The sequence below is a fragment of the Nycticebus coucang genome, chromosome 9, assembly GCF_027406575.1.
Source record: "Nycticebus coucang isolate mNycCou1 chromosome 9, mNycCou1.pri, whole genome shotgun sequence".
Classification (NCBI taxonomy): domain Eukaryota; kingdom Metazoa; phylum Chordata; class Mammalia; order Primates; family Lorisidae; genus Nycticebus; species Nycticebus coucang.
The window spans coordinates 46,091,848-46,109,419 of NC_069788.1; the positions used below are offsets into that span (position 1 = coordinate 46,091,848).

General features: G+C 44.2%; 1 protein-coding gene across 1 annotated transcript; it reads left to right on the forward strand.

Moving 5' to 3' along the window:
- The first annotated feature begins 5,834 nt into the window (after positions 1-5,834).
- On the forward strand, positions 5,835-17,267 carry LOC128593270 (translationally-controlled tumor protein-like). Its single transcript, XM_053601143.1, has 3 exons — positions 5,835-5,857; positions 8,622-8,714; positions 16,556-17,267. Exon 3 carries the CDS (start codon positions 16,739-16,741, stop codon positions 17,153-17,155), a length of 417 nt encoding a protein of 138 aa, XP_053457118.1. The 5' UTR covers positions 5,835-5,857; positions 8,622-8,714; positions 16,556-16,738; the 3' UTR covers positions 17,156-17,267.
- The last annotated feature ends 305 nt before the right edge of the window (positions 17,268-17,572 follow it).

Here is a 17,572-nt window from a genome sequence, read left to right on the forward strand (position 1 = left end):
TTTTTTAGAATCTCATGAATCCCAAGAAAACAGAAGAAATCTTAGAAGAAAAAGATCCTTCAAGTATGGTGAATACCGTAAGGGATCTACTAGGAAGTCACTCCTTACTGCATGTCAGAAAATCCACCCTAGATAGCAGGGTTCACGTTCACCCTTACGTGCAGCCCAGAGAATTTCCACTGGCATAGAGCCTATAAAAAAGTCTATAGAAAGTGTTGAGAAACAGGTGTGGGTTCACACATGTTGAGCACTGATGTCACAGAGAAACTCTTCACCTGCGGTGAGCTTGGGAACATCTCTGTGTGATGAATAATGCTGTGACTATGAAGGCCCAAGAGTGTGTGGAATTCGGCAAAGCCTTTAGCCGTCATTCCCAGCTAACAGCACGTGGAAGATGCCTGCTAAGTACTTCAGTGTCAACAGAAAAGAAGCCATCTCTGTACAATTTATTTATTTATTGAGACAGAGTCTCTAGCTGTCGCCCTGGGTGGAGTGCTGTGGCATCACAGCTCCCAGCAACCTCTTGGGCTCAAGTGATCCCTTTGCCTCAGCCTCCAGCATATCTGGGACTACAGGCACTTGCCTGGCTATTTTTTTTTTGGTTGTAGTTGTCATTGTTGTTTGGTAGGCCTGGGCTGGATTCAAACCCACCAGCTTAGGTGAATGTGGCTGGCGCCAAGCTGTATCTCTATACAATTTAAAGAGGTTTATTCTGAGCCAAATTTGAGGACCCTGGCCCGGATCCATGCTCAAGAAGCCTGGATCATCAACCCATAATGGTTGGGTTAGAGTTTGGTTTCATACGTTTCAGGGAGACAGGAATACGGGTACAGTCATAAATCAATACATGGAAGGCATACATTGATTTGGCCTGAAAAGGTGGGACTCTCAAGAGGTGGGGCTTAAAGGTTATAGGTGAGTTTAGGGCTTCCTTAATTGACAATTGGCTGCAAAAGTTGGCCTTTGTCCGCAGAGGAAAAAATCTGATTGATTTAAGATTTGCTTGATTTAAGATAAGGTAGTTTATTAATCAGAGACAAGTGACTTATACCCAGACTCAAATTATTTGTATATTGAGGACCTGCAGATTTGTCTTGTGTAGCCTTAGATGTGTTAATGAGTCACAAAGGATGTCTCTAAGAAGGGAGGGGAGCATGATGAGTCACGTCTGACCTCACTTCTCCTGGTTGACAATTCAGTTTTTGGTCAAGAGGTGGTCCAGTCAGTCAATCGCTGGTGAGAGGAGCCTTAAGATTTTATATTAATTCACAGCACATTTGGAGGTTTCCCCAGGGATCACTACTCAGCGACTCATCACTGTACTCATAGGTGGAAAAGCTCCATGGAGGTAGCCAGTGTGGAAGATCCTTCCAAGACAGTGAGGCCCTTTCCTCTCATCAAAGAGCACACATAGGAAAGGAGCCCTGAGAAACCTTCCCTCAGAAGGCCACTTTTATTGTTAATTAATCAGGCCACACTGGAGAAAAGCTGTGTCGGATGTAAAGATTGCAGGAATGATTTCAGAGCCAGGTCCCACCTCATGAGAGTTCACACACCTGAGAGTTCATACTCCAATAGCCCATACATACACAGCAAATGTGGAAGAGCATTTTCACGTTTTATATTAACTGTTATGTTATACTATACTAACATACAGTACTGTACACTGCAAAAGTCATGCTGGAGGGAAGCCCATGAGGGTAAATGTGGCAGAGCCTTTAGGGAAGGCTCCCAAATCTTGATCATCAGCGCATTCACACTGGGGAAGAACTCTTTAGGCGGTGAGTATGGCAAGGCCTTCAGGGAACAGGCTCAGTCATTCATTATCCACCAGAGTATTCATACTGAAGCCAGAGAAAGGGAAAAATCTTCAGGCAGAACTGGAATCTCAGGGCCCATCACAGAGTCCACATGGGGAGGAGGGGGGAACCCCAGGAGTGCAACCAGTGTGGGAAGCTCTTACGTAGATAGTGATGAGGAATACCAACCTTATTAATCATCAAAGACCCTGCTCTGGGGAGGGGCATTGAAGGGGTTAATCATGGAGGCCTTTGTTACCATAGTAGAATTCATATAATTTCAAATTCCACAAGTATAATGTGGAAAAACAGAAAAAGATCCCACCTTACTCTACCCCAGAATAAGATAGGATAGGACAGATACTGTACTAACAAACCAAAGAAAGAAGAGCCTTCACTTCATTTCAGAGCAAGAGTTAGCAAACTGTTTCTATAAAGAGCCGGAGAGTAAATATTTTAGGCTTTGTGGGCCACATGGTCTGTGCAGTAGCTATTCAATTCTGGGAGCACAGAAGAACCCACAGAGAACACGTACGTCAAAGAGTATGGCTGGGTTCTAGAAAAGCTTTCTTTATAAAATGGTGGCCAGTTGGATCTGGCCCACGGCTTGTACTACAACTGCTATTCCAGAGGTTCAGGGGAGAAGTCACACTAGATTGGACTCCTGCTGAGAAGTCTCAGACTCCTAAATAAGTTGGGTGTTAGGTCCCCTGCTTTTCATCTCTCTCGTTCAGTGTCCATCATCATCCTGCGTGAGCAGCTCTCTTACAGCAAGGCCAGTGCATGGCTGACACTGGATAAACTAGAGGGGAAGAGTGGGGAGAAATAAACAGCTGTCATCTGGATCTTAGGCCTAAGCCCTTGGAGAGGGCTTTGCCCTGAATAGTTGCTATCTGATGTCCCTCTCTACTGCTTCCTGAAGAACACTGCTAATGGTTGCCACCTGCAAGAGCTGTTCAGCAGCCCCACCCCCCACTCATAACACTAAAGAAGCTGGGAGAAGGCTGACCTTCAGGTGCCCACCTGGAGTCACTGAGGTTGGAGTGAATGCCAAACTTCCTGCCTCCCTGTGATTACTACATGACAGTGTGCCACCCCCGACACCAGCATTGTCCCATCCATCCCATTCTTTCCTGTCCTCCCACCAGGTGGATGTGCTATAAACCATCTGATGGAACCAAACAATTTTGCTTACCCATCTTATATACACACTAAGAGAGTGTGCACAGTAGTTTCTCTGAGCACAGGATGGGCCAGGTACTCAGCTGTTTCTAGGCTTTGTCTTTGGAGACAGTGCGAGGGGGGTGGTTACTAGAAACACCCACTTTCTTTTTTTCTTTCTTTTTGGATACAGTCTCATTTTGTCACCCTCGGTAGAGTGCCATGGCATCACAGCTCACAACAACCTCAAACTCTTGGGCTTAAGCGATTCTCTTGCCGCAGCTTCCCAAGTAGCCGGAAATACAGGTGCCCACTACGATGCCTGGCTTTTTTTTTTACTGACTGGGGTCTTGCTCTTGTTCAGGCTGGTCTTGAACTTGTGAGCTCAGGCCATCCACCCACCTTTGCCTTCCAAGTGCTGGAATTACAAGTGTGAACCACCACACCCACCCTGAGACACCCACTTTCTATGCTGCTTATCTCTCTAGTTTGACCTTTCTTAATAAACATTTGTAATCAGAACAAAAATTTAAATATTCAGGCTCAGCACCTGTAAATAGGGTGCCGACCACATACACTGAGGCTGGTGGGTTCAAACCCAGCCCCAGCCAGCTAAGCAGCAATGACAACTACAACCAAAAAATAGCCGAGCGTTGTGGGGGTGGTGCCTGTAGTTCCAGCTACTTGGGAGGCTGAGGCAAGAATTGCTTAAGCCCACCAGTTTGATGTTGCTGTGAGCTGTGACGCACGGCACTCTACCAAGGGGGACATAGTAAGACTCTGTCTCAAAAAAAAAAAAAAAAATCCACATAGTTTGTAAAATACAGATTTTTAAAATATTTTTAACTTATTTCTGGCCAAAGGTGTAGAAAAATAGTTTCTATTTAATCTAATAGTCTTCTTTACAGATTAAGGCCTAGTTCTAATGGGATTGCTGAAAAGAGTATATAATCTTGGAATATTTGAAAAATAAGTTTCATTGCCTACTGGGTTATCAATTGTAAGATTTTTTTCTAAATAATGTGTATTTGTTAGTTTTGAAGGGAAGGGAATATTCCACAGCCAGTCACTTGGAGATATGTTTCCAGAAGTGGATTATGAGAAATGATTACATCTGTGAGGAGTTGACTTCTGTAGGTGTGATGCTGCAGTACCCTGCCACCCTCCTGACAAAGGATACCAAATATGTAATCAGAAAATAAAAGGCTGGGTACAGTGGCTCATTCCTGTAATTCTAGCACTATGGGAGGCCAAGGTGGGAGGATCCCTTGAGCTCAGGTGTTGGAGACCAGCCAGAGCAAAAGCGAGACCCTGTCTGTACAAAAAAAGAAAGAAAGAAAGAAAAAAAAAAATTAACTGGATGTTGTGGCTGGTGCGTATAGTTCCAGCTACTTAGGAGGCTGAGACAAGAGAATTGCTTGAACCCAGGAGTTTGAGGTTGTTGTGAGGTAGGCTGACACCCAGGTAACTCTAGACTGAGACTCTGTCTCAAGAAAAAAAGAAAACAGAAATGAAAATAAAAACAATCGCCTGGAATGGTAGCAAACAGCTATAATTCTCGCACTCTGGGAGGCTGAGGTGGGTGGATTGCTTGAACTCAGGACTTTGAAACCAACCTGAACAAGAGTGAGACCTTGTCTCTGTAAAAATAGCCGAGCATTGTGGTGGGTGCCTGTTGTCCCTACTATTTGGGAGGCTGAGGCAAGAGGATCACTTGAGCCCAAGAGTTTGAGGTTGCTGTGAGCTATAACACCACAGCACTCTACTGAGGGTGACAAAGTGAGACTCTGTCTCAAAAAAAAAAAAAAGGAAAAAGAAAAAAACAATCAACATGCTATATTCTAAGCAAACAAGAAAAAAGAAAAAGGAGAATACTTCCTATTTATAGATAATTCAAAAAGAGGGAAACTACTTAAATACAAACAGACTTTCTAAAAGCAAACTTTGGGCCCAGCATGGTGACTCACGCCTATAGTTCTAGCACTCTGGGAGACTGAGGCAGATGGATTGCCTGAGCTCTCAGGTGCGATACCAGACTGAGCCAGAGTGAGACTCTGTCTCTAAAACTAGCCAGGCATTATGGTGGGTGCATTTAACCCCAGCTACTTGGGAGGCTGAGGCGAGAGAATCACTTAAGCCCAAGAGTTTGAGGTTGCTGTGAGCTATGACACCATGACACTCTATTGAGGGTGACAAAGTGAGACTCTGTCTCAAAAAAAAAAAAAAACCAACAAAAAAGAGAGGAAAAAAAGCAAACTTTGCTTTATCCTTCAAATTTCTTTGATCCTGATTTTATTCCCCACTCTATAAACTCTTTTACATATTTAAATTCAGTTTTATTGTTAAGGTAGGTAATTTCCATTGTTAGATCCTTTTTGGAGGTCCCCCACTCCTGCTCAGTAGGCCTTTTATCGCAGGGGTGGTATGAAGGACATCGTAAGACTAGACTGAGCATTTCTCAGTCATCTTTGTATCTGCAGTATTCAATGTGAGTGAATGACTGAACGGGGACAAATGCCTGCTGTACTTTCACGTGGACATTAAGCAGCCAGCCAGGTGCCCGCTCCTGGGGGGAAGTGGAGGTCCACTGTTTGCCCTGTCTCTTCCTTGGACTCAGGCTGGAGCATTAGTGCCTGGGCAACTAGCCCTGGAGAGGCAGTTACAGCGGGGCAGTGTGTCCCCAACATGGGAGGGTAGAAGGAGTGAGCACCCCAGTCTAGAACAGTAGGGATGACATACCAGAAAAGGGTGGGGTGGAAGGCGTGTGAATGCACTTCTACCTTGCTGCCAAGGAACAGAGGCACAGGGAAGAAGGGAAGGCAAGGTCCTGGGCTTGGCAGGAGAGCGCCTCAGACATGTGAAGAAAAAAGGAAGAGCTTGCAACATTGGGAGGACAGGTAGGGAAAAGGTTTCCTTTCTTCAGAGGAAAAGGAAGGAGAGACAGAGCCTAGTTTTAAAAACAAAACCCTTAAACACATTCCCCGCCCACAACCAGAGGACCCAGGAGGCAGATCCCCAACAGGAGGGAGTGAACTGGGACACCCCCTTTCATCCCAAACTGCAGGCAAAAGCCATGGGAGAAGCAAGTTTATGGACCTTGAAACCCTCTGAGAGGTGAGAGATAATAAACATAAAATCCAGGATTGCTAGAGAGCCATTGACTTGCTTCTCCAAATGACTGAAAATAGAAAGTAGGAAGTGAAATTAATAGCACTGGGAATGAGAAAGACACAAGCCATGTGTGCAGATCTTTAAAGCTAGAAAATGATAATCACATTTTTCTGAACACATTACATTCCAGGTGCTGAATTAAGCAATTTGCACTTATTTCATTTAATCCTCATATAACAACCCAAAAAGGAGATGGATATTACAATCTTATTTTATTAATGAGAAATTCCCTCAAAGAAGATAAGTCACTTGCCCAAAAATCACATAACTGAACCCAGTTCTATCTGACTCAAAAGTGTACAAATTTAATCAATATGTCAGTTGGTTTCAAACTTTTTTGACTAAGACCCACAGTAAGAGATACACTTTAGATCATAATCCAGCACACCTACAAATAATTTATAACTAAAGGGAAAGCAACGTGCAGAGGCTCATGCCTGCAAATCCTACCACTTTGAGAAACTGAGATAGGAGGATCGCTTGATATCATGGGTTCAAGACCAGCCTGGGCAAGAGTGAGACTGGTCTCTAAAAAATAGCCAGGCCTTGTGATGGGTACCTGTACTCCCAGATACTCCGGAGGCTGAGGTAAGAGGATTGCTTAAGCTCAAGAGTTTGAGGTTGCTGTAAGCTAAGATGCCACAGCACTCTACCAAGAGTGACTGTCTCAAAAAAAAAAAAAAAAAAAGATTTTTTGTGCGGCACCTGTGGCTCAAAGGAGTAGGGCGCCGGCCCTATATGCCAGAGGTGGCAGGTTCAGGCCCAGCCCCGGCCAAAAACTGCAAAAAAAAAAACAAAGAAGATTTTTTTTAACTGTTTCTCTATCAATGTTTACTTGGTCTGCTATGCTTCTCACAGTCTGCTGATGGTTTTGATGCACAATTCGATGAATTTTTGCAATGTTTTCATAAGTTCTGCTCATTACTGACCACCCTGACCTCTCTTCATCAATTATGCTTTCTTTTCCCTCAGAAAAATGTTTGATCCATTTCATTGTCATTTTCTTTTTTTTCTTTTCTTTCTTTTTTTTTTTTTTTTGCTGTCTCACTATGTTGCTCACAGCAACCTCAAACTCTTGGGTTTAAGTGATTCTCTTACCTCAGCCTCCCAAGTAGCTGGGACTACAGGCGCCCACCACAACACCCGGCTGTTTTTTGTTGCAGTTGTCATTGTTGGTTAGCTGGCCCGGGCTGAGTTCGAACCTCCAACTTCAGTGCATGTGGCTGGCACTGTAACTACTGCGCTATGGGAGCCGAGCCCACTGTCATTTTCTTAATGGCATTGAAAACTTATATAGTGAGAATAAGATGGAGTCTGTCAGGCCAGGGCAGACAAGACACAGCTGGTCTGGTCTGGTCCTGCCTGACCTTCACCGCCCCCCCCCCCATCTCCCATTCTTACTGTTTTGTAAATTTAGCTCCCACCTTAACAATGCCTATCTTGAATAGTTTAGGTGGATTGATTTAGGAGGTTAATTTTTTGTTGTTGTTTATTTATTTTTATTTATTTATTTATTTATTCAAGACAGAGTCTCACTATATTGCACACAGCAACCTCAAACTCTTGGGCTTAAGTGATTCTCTACCTCAGCCTCCCAAGTACCTGGGACTACAGGTGCCCACCACAATGCTCGGCTATTTTTTTGTTGCAGTTGTCATTGTTGTTTGGCAGGCCCAGGCTGGGTTCCAACCTGCCTGCCTCAGTGTATGTGGCCGGCGCCCTAACCACTAAGCAACGGACACCAAGCCTAGGAAGTTAACTTTTGTTTTTTGTTTTTAATTTATTTTTAGAGACAGAGTCTCACTTTGTCACCCTCTGTAGAGTGCTATGGCATCACAGCAACCTCCAGTTCTTGGGCTTAGGCAATTCTCTTGCTTCAGCTTCCTGAGTAGCTGGGACTACAGGTGCCTGCCACAATGCCTGGTTATTTTTTTGTTGCAGTTTGGCCAGGGCTGGGTTTGAACCCACCACCCTTGGTATATGGGGCCGGCCCCCTACTCATTGAGCCACAGGCACTGCCCAGGAGGTTAACTTTTGTTTGTTTGTTTTTTGCAGTTTTTGGTCGGGGCTGGGTTTGAACCCGCCACCTCCAGCATATGGGGCCGGCGCCCTACCCCTTTGAGCCATAGGCGCTGCCCGGAGTTTAACTTTTCTTTTTTCTTTTTTTTTTTTTATTAAATCATAGCTGTGTACATTAATATGATCATGGGGCACCATACACTTGGTTCATAGACTGTTTGACACATTTTCATCACCCTAGTTAACATAGCCTTCCTGGCATTTTCTTAGTTATTTTGCTAAGACATTTACATTCCACAGTTACTAAGTTTCACATATACCCTTGTAAGATGCACCCTGAGGTTAACTTTTGAATTGAAATATTGTTTTGGGTCATGAGTGATACTGATTATTGTTTACTATGGGTTATGCATTCTGCTGATTATTGTTTTTTTTTTGTTTTGTTTTGTTTTTTTTGTGGGTTTTGACCAGGGCTGGGTTTGAACCTGCCACCTCCGGCATATGGGACCAGCGCCCTACCACTTTGAGCCATAGGCGCCACCCCTCTGCTGATTATTGTTTAAGGTAAGAGTTAACATTGTCTTCACTTTGAACTTAAATGTATAAAACTCTCATGTTGGAAATGAAAGAACAGAACAGTCTTGGAGAAGCTACTCTCACTGTCCTCCAGAAACCCAACCTTCTGACAAAGTTTGCTTGACCTATCCCCATCTCTGCATATTGGCTGACAGTGACAGATGGCTTGACCCTCTTCATCTGGTAATAGCATTATCCCCATAAAGCTGGACTAACATGTCTCTGATTTCACTTTTACTTGCCAAGTTTAACCAGAAATTTACAAATGTTTGTTCATTGCCAACATTCTTGCAAGGGCACACAAAAATGAGAGGTTACAGACCCAAAGATGAAAGATTCTTTCTGAGGCGCAAAATGAAAGGAAACATAATCTAGGTTCTGTGTCATAAATGTGGTCTTTATTCCACCTGGATGCAGAAGGGGTGAAATCCCTGACTGGGAAAGAATTCCACACATGGGTTATGACAGATGGGAATTTAAAGGGTCAGAGGAACAGGGGTTGGTACATTTGTTATTTCCTGGGTGGGACGTGCACTTGATTCTTCCTGGGCAGGTCAATTCTACCTGGGCGGGTTGACCCTTTCAAAAACCATGCAATAGGGCAGTGCCTGTGGCTCAGTGAGTAGGGCTCCAGCCCCATATACTGAGGGTGGCAGGTTCGAACCTGGCCCCAGCAAAACTGCAACAAAAAAATAGCTGGACGTTTTGGCAGGTGCCTGTAGTCCCAGCTACTTGGGAAGCTGAGGCAAGAGAATCACCTAAGCCCAAGAGCTGGAGGTTGCTGTGAGCTGTGACACCACGGCACTCTACCGAGGGTGACAAACTGAAACTCTGTCTCTAAAAAAAAAAAAGTGCAACAATAATAATGAATGCCACTCAGCAAGACACTGCCACATGTCTACATGAACATAACTGTGAGACACTGATATACCAAGGTTATGAAACTTTACCAAGTTGTTTATATGGTGCGGCCAACTTCATAGCAAGTTTACAAAATTAATTGTCAGACTTCATATATATAAATGCCTCTGTCTTCTGGACTAGAATGTGAACCCTCTGAGAGTGAAGAACTTTTTCATTTGCTGCATTTGTATTTCCAGTGCTTAGCCCAGGGCCAAGCTTCTCAATAAATCTTGGAGTGGGTGGTGCCTGTGACTCAGTTGGTAGGGCGCCAGCCCTATATACCGAGGATGGCGGGTTCAAACCTGGCCTCGACCAAACTGCAACAAAAAAATAGCTGGGAGTTGTGGTGGGTACCTGTAGTCCCAGCTACTCAGGAGGCTGAGGCAAGAGAATCGCTTGAGCCCAGGAGTTGGAGGTTGCTGTGAGCTGTGACGCCACAGCACTCTACTAGGGCTTATAAAGTGAGACTCTGTCTCTAAAAAATAAGTAAATAAATAAATAAAGTGAGGCTCTGTCTCTAAAATTAAATAAATAAATAAATCTTGGAGGAATATTATCATTAAGTAATCAATATCTGCCTGAAAGTGGACTCCAGGGCCATGGTCCAGAGCTCTAGCCTTAGTCCTCTCATGCTCAGCACTTTATTTATTTATTTATTTTTTTGAGACAGAGCCTCAAGCTGTCACCCTGGGTAGAATGCTGTGGCATCACAGCTCACAGCAACCTCCAACTCCTGGGCTCAAGCGATTCTCCTGCCTCCGCCTCCCAAGTAGCTGGGACTACAGGCACCCGTCACAACGCCTGGCTATTTTTTGGTTGCAGCATCATTGTTGTTTGGCAGGCCTGGGCTGGATTCGAACCCACCAGCTCAGGTGTATGTGGCTGGTGCCTTAGCCACTTGAGCCACAGGCGCCGAGTCACTCAGCACTTTTTTTACCCTCCCCTCCCCACTGTTAAGCAGTCTTATCAATTACTTGGACATGGAAACAGATGACATATTTATCAAAGTTTCAGGTGGCAAAAAACTGGGACAGCTAAGTCTTTGGATGACAGAATCAGATTCTAAAAATAACTTTACAGCCTAGAATGGTGGGCTGAACCAAGATGAAAAATTATAATAGAGATTGTATTCTGTCTTTCGGTCTAAAGTCTAACTTCATAATCACAAGGGGTATTTAACAGCAATACACGTGAAGGACTTGTGACTTTTATTGCAAGCTAATAAATGAAGTAATATTTGGACATGCTACTGAATGAAGAGGGTCTGGCTGCCTGTCACTGTCAGCCAATATATGGAGATGGGGATAGATCCACCAAACTTTGTCAGAGGCTGAGATTCTAGAGAACAGTGAGAGTAGCCTCTCAAGACTGTTCTGATCTTCCATTTCCAACATTATAGTTTTATACGTTTAAGTTCAAAGTGAAGACCATGTTAACCCTTACCTTAAACTATAATTGGCAGAACACATGACTCATAAACAATAAACAACATTCTAATTTAAAAGTTAATCTCCTGGCTTGGTGCCAGTAGCTCAGTGAGTAGGGCGCCAGCCACATACACCGAAGCTGGCAGATTTGAGCTTGGCCCAGGCCTGCCAAACAACAGTGACAACTGCAACCAAAAAATAGCCGGGCGTTGTGGTGGGCGCCTATAGTCCCAGCTACTTAGGAGGCTGAGGCAAGAGAGTCACTTAAGCCCAAGAGTTTGAGGTTGTTGTGAGCTGTGATGCCATAGCACTCTTCCAAGGGGGACATAATGAGACTGTCTCAAAGAAAAAAATCTTCTAGGCGGTGCCTGTGGCTCAAAGGAGTAAAGTGCCGCCTGTGGCTCAAAGGAGTAAGGCGCCAGCCCCATATGCCAGAGGTGGTAGGTTCAAACCCATCCCTGGCCAAAACAACAACAAAAAAATCTTCTAAATCAATCTACCTAAACTACTCAAGATCGGTATGTTTATTTTTATTTTTTGTAGAGACAGAGTCTCACTTTATGGCCCTCTGTAGAGTGCTGTGGCCTCACACAGCTCACAGCAACCTCCAACTCCTGGGCTTAAGCGATTCTTCCGCCTCAGCCTCCCGGGTAGCTGGGACTACAGGTGCCCGCCACAACGCCTGGCTTTTTTTTGGTTGCAGTTTGGCCGGGGCCGGGTTTGAACCCGTCACCCTCTTATATGGGGCCGGCGCCTTACGGACTGAGCCACAGGCACCGCCCAAGATAGGTATCTTTAGAATGGGAGCTAAATTTACAAAATAGTAAGAATGAGAGACTAAGGAGTGAAGGTCAGGCAGGACCTAAACAGACCAGACCAGCTTATGTCATGTCTGTCTTAGCCTGACAGACTCCATCTTATTCTGACTATACATGCTTTCACTGTGAGCTAGGGTAAGGCCAGACACTCTACCCAGGGCAACATGGTGAGACTCTGTCTCAAAAAGAAAGAAAAGAAGAAAGGGAGGGTGGGAGGGAGGAAGGAAGAGAGAGAGAAGGGAGGAATAGAGAGGAAGGAAGAAAGGGAGGGAGGCAGAGAGGGAAAGAAAGAAAAGAAAGAAGTAAATTAAAACAACAGGACTTCCTTTTCTGATAATAGATGTTTAACTCTCTCAAGCAACCCTTCTGCTGAAAACAGCTAAATAAGCTAAATAAAATGTTGATCTTCTGTAAAAAACTGACAAGAACAGTATCATTCTATAGGCAACAGGAACAAAAGGAAGGAGAATCCCAGAGGCTTCTTTCTCTCCAGTGCCTTTGCCCACCAGCGGCAGGTTGAACTGCCTTTTGATGGCCTCTTGGGATGAATAATTCTATATCACAGCCCCCAGCTGCTCCAGGTGGGAAGTCTAACAAGACCTCCCCGCTTTCCCCAGAAAGCTCAGGTTGAGAGTGAACTAGAATTAGACCAACCTACCAGAATTGCAACTGTAGGGATAATGGCAAAACCTACCCTTTTCCCTTTGTTTGGTTCACTGAAAGATCAACTCACAATTATGGTAGACTAATAAGAGAAAGGTTTATTTCTAAATACAGTGCACAAGGAGGGAACCACAAGAATGATTACCCGAATTCTCAGTGATGGTCAGAGACTTTTTTTTTTTTTTTTGTAGAGACAGAGTCTCACTTGACTGCCCTCGGTAGAGTGCCCTGGCGTCACACGGCTCACAGCAACCTCCAGCTCTTGGGCTTATGTGATTCTCTTGCCTCAGCCTCCCAAGCAGCTGGGACTACAGGCGCCCACCACAATGCAGTTTGGCTGGGGCTGGGTTTGAACCCACCACCCTCAGCATATGGGGCCAGCGCCCTACTCACTGAGCCACAGGCGCTGCCCAGTCAGAGACTTTTATAGATGCCTTTTGGAAGGAAGGAGGGAGAATGTGGAAAGTATACATGCAGCAAGTGGTTGTTAGGGGGGATGTGTGTAGATTGGTGAAACAGATTGATTTGTAGATTAACCTAAGAGGTCTCCAAATGACCCTTGGGCCAGGTCTATTAGCATGCAATAAGGAAGTCAGTGGCCCCCTCTGATTACCAATCAAGCTACTCAGATTTTTTTTTTTTTTTTTTTGGTTTTTGGCCAGGGCTGGGTTTGAACTCGCCACCTCTGGCATATGGGACCGGCACCCTACTCCTTGAGCCACAGGTGCCGCCCAAGCTACTCAGATTTTATGTAGACAGAGGAAAGTCTTCTTCCAATGCTTTTTTGTTTGTTTGTTTGGGACAGAGTCTCACTATGTCACCCTTGGTAGAGTGCCCTGGTGTCACAGCTCACAGCAACCTCAAACTCTTGGGCTTAAGCAATTCTCCTGCCTCAGCCTCCCAAGTAGCTGGGATTACAGGCGCCCACCACAATGCCTGGCTATTTTTTTGTTGTTGGAGTTGTCATTGTTGTTTGGCAGGCCCTGGGCTAGGTTCGAACCACCAGCCCCATGTATGTGGCCATTGCCCTAGCCGCTGATCTACAGGTGCTGAGCCTTCCAATACTTTCTGATCACGAATGGCATTCAATTCAAAATATTCTTTATACCAAGGAGTCATGTTTTGGGGCAAAACTTCCTTAGCTCCTTCACAGCCTAGTTCTAATTGCCTGAGCTATCCAGGGAACCCCAAGCCTGGACTTTTTATAGTCTGAGACCGGCAGTGCTCCAGAGCTCCTTGAAGATGCAAATCGAAATTTGTTACAGAGGAAATTACCTTCTGTCTGGCTCTCAAATTATCTCTACAAGTAAGTTTTTAAATACAATGACCAGCATAGTCAAAGATAACTAGAGGTACCAGAAATTAGTGGCTTGAAGCCACTGTATTAGAAGCCAATTTCTGTAGCTGCTGGACTCTGAATCTGACACCTGGGGCATGGAATATGTGGCTACCAACTGTTATGTGCCACAGCATTCAGGGATTGCATGAGTGGGTGAGACTATAGATCCACATGTGTGCCACCAGACAGCTGGAAAGTTCTTCCCAACAGAGCTGCTCTGGTTTTGTGATAATATTCCTTTTTTTTTTAGACAGAGTCTCAAGCTATTGCCCTAGGTAGAGTGCCTTGGCATCATAGCTCATAGCAACCTCAAACTTGGGCTCAAGTGATCCTCTTGCCTTAGTTTTTCTATTTTTGGTAAAGATAGAGTCTTGCTTTTGCTCAGGCTGGTCTCAAACTCATGAGCTCAAGCAATCCACCCGTCCTGGCCTCCCAGAGTGCTAGGATTATAGGTATGAGCCCCTGCGCCTGGCCTGTAATAATATTCTAACTTTCTTTCTTTCTTTTTTTTTTTTTTTCACAGACAGTCTTACTTTGTTGCCCTCAGTAGAGTGCTGTGGCATCACAGCTCACAGAAACCTCCAACTCTTGAGCTTAGGTGATTCTCTTGCCTCAGCCTCCCGAGTAGCTGGGACTACAGGTGCCCACCATAACGCCCGGCTGTTTTTTTGTTGCAGTTTGGCTGGGGCCAAGTTCGAACCTGCCACCCTCAGTATATGGGGGTGGCAACCTACTCACTGAGCCACAGGCGCCACCTGATAATATTCTAACTTTCGAAAATGAACTTGAAAAGTGCTACTCTTGGCTTGGTGCCCGTTGCTCAGTGGTTAGGGTGCCGGCCACATACACCGGGGCTGCTGGGTTCGAACCTGGGTCTGTTCTGATAAACAACGATGATAACTTCAATGAAAAAAATAGCTGAGCTTTGTGGTGGGTGCCAGTAGTCCCAGCTACTTGGGAGGCTGAGGCAAGAGAATCGCTTAAGCCCAAAAGTTTGAGGTTACTGTGAGCTGTGACGTCACGTACTCTACCCAGGGCAACATAGTGAGACTCTGTCTCAAAAAAAAAAAAAAAGAGGGCTACTCTTATTATAATTTGCATAAAGATACCCTCAACTTAGTGGCAACTCCATGTAAAGACTTTTTCTTTTTGAGAGTCTCACTATGTTGTTCTTGCTAGAGTGCTATGGTGTCATAGCTCACAGTAACCTATGATACAGGAAATAGGAAACTAGAAACATAATTTTGATAGAATTTTTTGATAGTTTTTTTTTAAAAACCAAAATAGAGCTTCTAGAAACGATAAATGCAATAATTGAAATGAAAAATTCATGTCAGTGAGATAGCCACTTTATACCCAATAGAGGATAGAAAGGTAGACATACCAAGCATTGGCCAGGATGCAGGGAGCTAGAATCCTTGGGCAACACTGGTGGATACTTTTGTGCCTCTTGTGCAACTGAGCATGTGTCCACATAGTCACCTGACAGTGCCAAACTCATGTTCAGAGTTCAGAAAAGCCCTTGCACTGGCTGAAGCAAAGACAATTGTAAGAGCATTAAGGCTGCAAGCAGCTGTATGAGAGCAGATGTAGAAAGGATGTTTTCATTTGGAAACATTCACACTATAGCATGTGGAAACTGAAAAAGGAAGAAAGCTAATCTTTGGAGGGTTCTAAGTGAATAGGAAGCAAAGGTGATTATTTATGTTGAAGTGAAGAAATTGAATTAAGAAATTGAATATGTAAAAAAACTGGGAGGGGCCAGGTGCAGTAATCCTAGCACTCTGGGAATACCGAGGTGGGTGGATTGCTTGAACTCAGGAGTTTGAGACCAGCCTGAAAAGAATGAGACCCCATCTCTACTAAAAATAGAAAAAACTAGCTGGTAGGCACCTATAGTCCCAGCTACTTAGGAGACTGAAGCAAGAGGGTCACTCAGCTCCAAGAGTTTGAGGTTGCTGTGAGCTATTCATGACACCATACTGAGGGCAACAGAGTGAGACTCTGTTAAAAGACAAGGGTGTGGTTATGTTGACAAGACTGATTTCAAACTAATGGCCTTAAGTAATCCTCCTGAGTAACTGGGATTACAGGTGCGTGCCACTGTACCCAGCCAAGAAATAGAATTTTCAAAATATTTTACCTGTATTGCTGTCATAATATTAAAATCACTTAATTTGTTTTGTTGAAATCTATACATATAGAAGAAAGGATCCATGTTATATGTAGTATGATATGGCTATTTTAGAAAAATGAAAAAAAAATATGTATACACAGACTGTCCATAAAGTTCGTATACAATTTAAAATAGTTGTCTGGGGCTGTGCCCATTGCTCAGTGGGTAAGGCGCCAGCCACATACACCGAGGCTGGTGGTTCAAACACAGCCTAGACCTGCTAAACAACAATGACAACTGAAAGAAAAAAAAATAGCCGGGGCATTGTGGTGGGTACCTGTAGTCCCAGCTACTTGGGAGGCTGAGGCAAGAGAATCGCTTAAGCCCAAGAATTTGAGGTTGCTGTGAGCTGTGATGCCTCAGCACTCTACCCAAGGTGACAGCTTGAGACACTGTCTCAAAAATAAATAAGTAAATAAATTAATAAACAAATAGATAAATAAAAAAATTAATAAACAAATAGATAAATAAATAACTTTTTCCGCCCGTTCCCTCCCCCCAAGCACCGCTCAGGCTCCACGCTCTCTCCGAGCTCCGGGCTCCTGCAAAGCTAGGGCCCCTGCCGTCTCCCTTCAGCCGCCATCATGAATATCTACCAGAACCTCATCAGCCGTGATGAGATGTTCTCTGACATTTACAAGATCCGAGAGAGCGCGGACGGCCTATGATTGGAGGTGGAGGGGAAGATGGTCAGTAGGACAGAGGGTAACATTGATGACTTGCTCATTGATGGAAATGCTTCTGATGAAGGACCTGAGGGTGAAGGTACCGAAAGCACGGTTATCACTGGTGTTGATACTGTCATGACCCATCATTTGCAGGAAACCAGCTTCACAAAAGAAGCCTACAAGAAGTACATCAAAGATTACATGAAGTCAATCAAAGGCAAACTTGAAGAACAGAGACCAGAAAGAGTAAAACCTTTTATGGCAGGGGCTGTAGGACAAATCAAGCACATCCTGGCTAATTTCAAAAACTACCAGTTCTTTATTGGTGAAAACATAAATCCAGATGGCATGGTTGCTCTCCTGGACTACTGTGAGGATGGTGTGACCCCATATATGATTTTCTTTAAGGATGGTTTAGAAATGGAAAAATGTTAACAAATTTGGCAATTGCTTTGGATCTATCACGTATCATCGTAACTGGCTGCTGCTTGTCATCCACACAACACCAGGACTTAAGACAAATGGGACTGATGTCATCTTGAGCTCTTCATTTATTTATTTTGACTGTGATTTATTTGGAGTGGAGGTATTGTTTTTAAGGAAAAATATGTCATGTAGGGTGTCTAAAAATAAAATGCATTTAAACTGAAATAAATAAACAAATAAAAAAGTTGTCTGTTTTAAATTGCTCACTAACTTTATGTCCATAGATATCTTTTAGAAACAGGGGTTGACTTTGTCTCCCTGTTTAGAGTACAATGGCCTGATCATATCTTAATGCAACCTCAAATTCCTGGGCTCCAGTGATCTTTCTGCTTCAGCATCCTAAGTAGCTAGAACTATAGCCAGGCA